General features: G+C 65.5%; 1 protein-coding gene across 1 annotated transcript in view; it reads left to right on the forward strand.

Annotated features, from left to right (window-relative positions):
- Window positions 1-3239, forward strand: part of GPR153 (G protein-coupled receptor 153) — a 33080-nt gene that overhangs the window by 2000 nt on the left and 27841 nt on the right. The window contains exons 4-7 of the mRNA XM_006766829.2: window positions 7-186; window positions 1802-1994; window positions 2576-2757; window positions 3187-3237. Coding sequence (XP_006766892.1) covers window positions 7-186; window positions 1802-1994; window positions 2576-2757; window positions 3187-3237 — 606 coding nt within the window. The remainder of the gene's footprint in view (window positions 1-6; window positions 187-1801; window positions 1995-2575; window positions 2758-3186; window positions 3238-3239) is intronic.

Consider the following 3239-nt stretch of genomic DNA (forward strand, 5'->3'; position numbering starts at 1 on the left):
GCACGGGCGGGGCGCCGGGCGGGCCGCCGGGCCTTCACGGTGCCCACCATCGTGGTAGAGGACGCGCAGGGCAAGCGCCGCTCCTCCATCGAGGGCTCCGAGCCCGCCAAGACCTCGCTGCAGATCACGGGCCTGGTGGCCACCATTGTCTTCATCTACGACTGCCTCATGGGCTTCCCCGTGCTGGTGGGTGAGCCTGTGGTTGTGGGGGCTCTGGGGGGAGGGGCGCTGCGGGCATTAGGTGCTTGGACCCTCACACCCAATCCTCTGGCGGGGGCACCATCCGCATCCTCACTTTAAAGGCTTGGAAAACGAGGTTCAGAGAGGGACAGGGACAAGCCAAAGTCAGGCCGTGGTGGGACTTGAGCCACCTCGGGGCCTCCTGGGCCCAGGGTCTTCCCGCCACATCACAGGGGACTGTCCTACCTAAGTGAGGCCCAGTGGGCGCAGCAGGCATGAAAGGGGGGTCACGGCTCCAGGTCCGAGGATGTGCGGAGTGAGGCTTTGGTCCTGCACTGGGGGGCCAGGCAGGCTTTGGCTGTCTGCTGGGGAGTTGGACTTCACCCCAGGAGCTGAGGAAGGTCACGGTGAGGTCTGGCCGGAGGAAGGCTCTGCCAACAGGGTCCAAGTTCCATAGAAGCCAACTGGGTCCTGCCCGTGAGGCCGGGCTGGGCCTCCCCACCGTGGGTCCCCAGCTGGGAGTCCCCTGAAGGGTCTGGAGCAGGACAGGGACAAGGACCAGCCAGAGGGCTCGCCCAAGTCGCTGGGTGGGGCTGTGCCCTGTAGACACAGCTCAAGAAGGTGACGGGTGGGTGGCAGCCCCACAGTCAGGGTGCAGTCTCCAGCCACCAGCGGCTCTACCTTCAGTGGGCCCAGCACCTCCCACCCCTAGGGATGAGGTCCTCTTGTGCTCAGCAGAGCCTGGGGTCCCCGTCCCTGTGCTGAGGGAGGGAAGAAGTGTGTATGAAATTGTACCCCCAGCTTCTCTTCAGGGCAGGAAAGGGGGTGCCATTTATGGAGCCCACTCCATGCTGCAGGCCTAGTACAATGCCTGGAAGCTTTGCCTAACCCTATAGGGTGTTCTTGCCAATTTCACAGATGAAGAAACTGAGTCCCAGAGAGGTTTAGTGCCTTTCTGAGGGGCACGCAGCTCGCGTGGCAGAACCAGCATGATGTCTGCACTGTGCCTCTCCCTCTGGTGGGGAACAGTCAGTCTGGGTGGGGGGTGGGAGTGGAGGAAGGGGGCACCCTGGGCAGTGACCCAAAGGCCACCTGGCTGGTCCTTGTCCCTACATCCCAACCCTCTGAGCCTGCAAAACTGCTCTGATTCTCGTCCTCTGGGGCCTGAGGCCTAGGCCCCCCCCCGCCCCCGAGCAGGGCAGGGCCGAGGAGGCCAGGACAGGAGTGAGCAGGACAGAATGGTCCCTGCACTCGGAGGCTGGAAATGTGGTTCTGCAAGCCCGTTTCCTCTTCCCAGAAAGGGGGTGGGAACCCATGCCCCGCTCTGTCCCCGGGCAGTCCGAGGGTAACGTGAGGGCAGGCACGCCCAGGGCTGCTGGCACACAGTGAGGGGCCAGGCACACTGGGCAGTGACTAGGTACCTTGGCAGCCAGCAGCTCTCAGGGGCAGGGACTTCCGCCCTCACTCTCTGCCTCTTCCCTGCCCCAGAGTCTAGAGCTCTGTCTCCGCCACCCCCTTCCTCGCGCCGGTGGGCACAGCCATGCCACCCAGACGGGAGGCCAGTCTGGGAGGGGACGCGGTGGAGGGTCCTGCCGGTGCCAGGCGAGCGCTGTGCCCACAGGTGGTGAGCTTCAGCAGCCTGAGGGCGGACGCCTCGGCACCCTGGATGGTGCTGTGCGTGCTGTGGTGCTCCGTGGCCCAGGCCCTGCTGCTGCCCATCTTCCTCTGGGCCTGCGACCGCTACCGCGCCGACCTCAAGGCCGTCTGGGAGAAGTGCACCGCGCTCATGGCCAACGACGAGGATTCGGGTGATGGTGAGGCTACCCCGAGAGTGGCCTCCGAGGAGGGGGCATCTGGGTGAGGTCACTGGAGTCAGTGATAACAACTGTAAGGTGGCCACCCCATGGCACTGAGGTCCCACCGTCAACCCCAAACCCCCTGGATTACTCCCGAATGCGCTCGAACCCCTAAGGGACCTCAGTGTCCCTCCCAGGGGGCATTCTCTGTCCCGCTCCTGCCCCAGGCAGGGCTGTGCCCCAGACTATGTGCTCTGAGCTTCCAACCTCAGACGTGCCCAGCGGCTCCCGCAGACCCAGGGCCTGTTTCCCGGCAATAGCAATGTTATCCTCAGCCAAGAGCTTGCTACGTGCCAGGTGCTGTCAGCCCCTGTGTGTACTTAGCTCCTGAGGTCGCACCCCCACCGACAAGGAGAATGGCTCCCCAGCCCCAAAGCTGGAAGGTGGGGAATCGGGATCGGTACCCAGGACCTGGCCCTTCCTCTTCCCCACTAACCAGCCCTCGGCCCTGTGCCTGCCTGTGGGGGACCCTGGACTAGCTCTCAGATGCCCCCAGGCTTCCCTGACCCCTGACCCTAAGCCTCTGCCCGGCCCTGCAGACACCAGCCTGGAGGGGGGCCTGCCCCAGGACCTGGTGCTGGAGCGCTCCCTGGACTACAGCTGTGGGGGCGACTTTGTGGCCCTGGACAGGATGGCCAACTACGAGCTGCCCCTGGAGGGGGCCCTGCCCCATCTCTACCCGCTGGGGCCCTTGCAGGAGGACAAGATGCAGTACCTGCAGGTAGGGGCGGGGCAGGGCGGGCTCCCAAGGTGCGGGCGGGGCATCCTGTTAGGTCCCGGGGGCCTCTCCCCTCTGAGCCCCCTCTGAGCGCATCTCCTGCCTGCCAGCCAGGACGGGGAGGGGGGGGGTCTTCACCTCCCAGATGGGCAGCCCGGGGGCAGACCTGTGCAGGTGGGCGCCCCAGCCCTGCTCCGTTGCCCTGTGCTCCGGGAGAGTGTGCACCTGGCGCTTGGTATTTCCTTGGGGCTCAGCGCCTCAATCCAGGGGTCCCCTCACTACCCGAGGCACAGGTGACGATGAGCCTCGGATGGAGGGATTGACACCTGCCCTTAGGTCAGGTGTGGGTCGTTGCTGATCCGCAAGGCGCCCTGCCCCGCGTGGGTCCCTATTGGCTGGGCGGCACCCGGGCTAACCGGTTGGTCCCCACAGGTCCCGCCCACGCGACGCTTCTCGCACGAAGATGCGGACCTCTGGGCCGTGGT

This window comes from Myotis davidii, unplaced genomic scaffold (assembly GCF_000327345.1).
Source record: "Myotis davidii unplaced genomic scaffold, ASM32734v1 scaffold299, whole genome shotgun sequence".
Classification (NCBI taxonomy): domain Eukaryota; kingdom Metazoa; phylum Chordata; class Mammalia; order Chiroptera; family Vespertilionidae; genus Myotis; species Myotis davidii.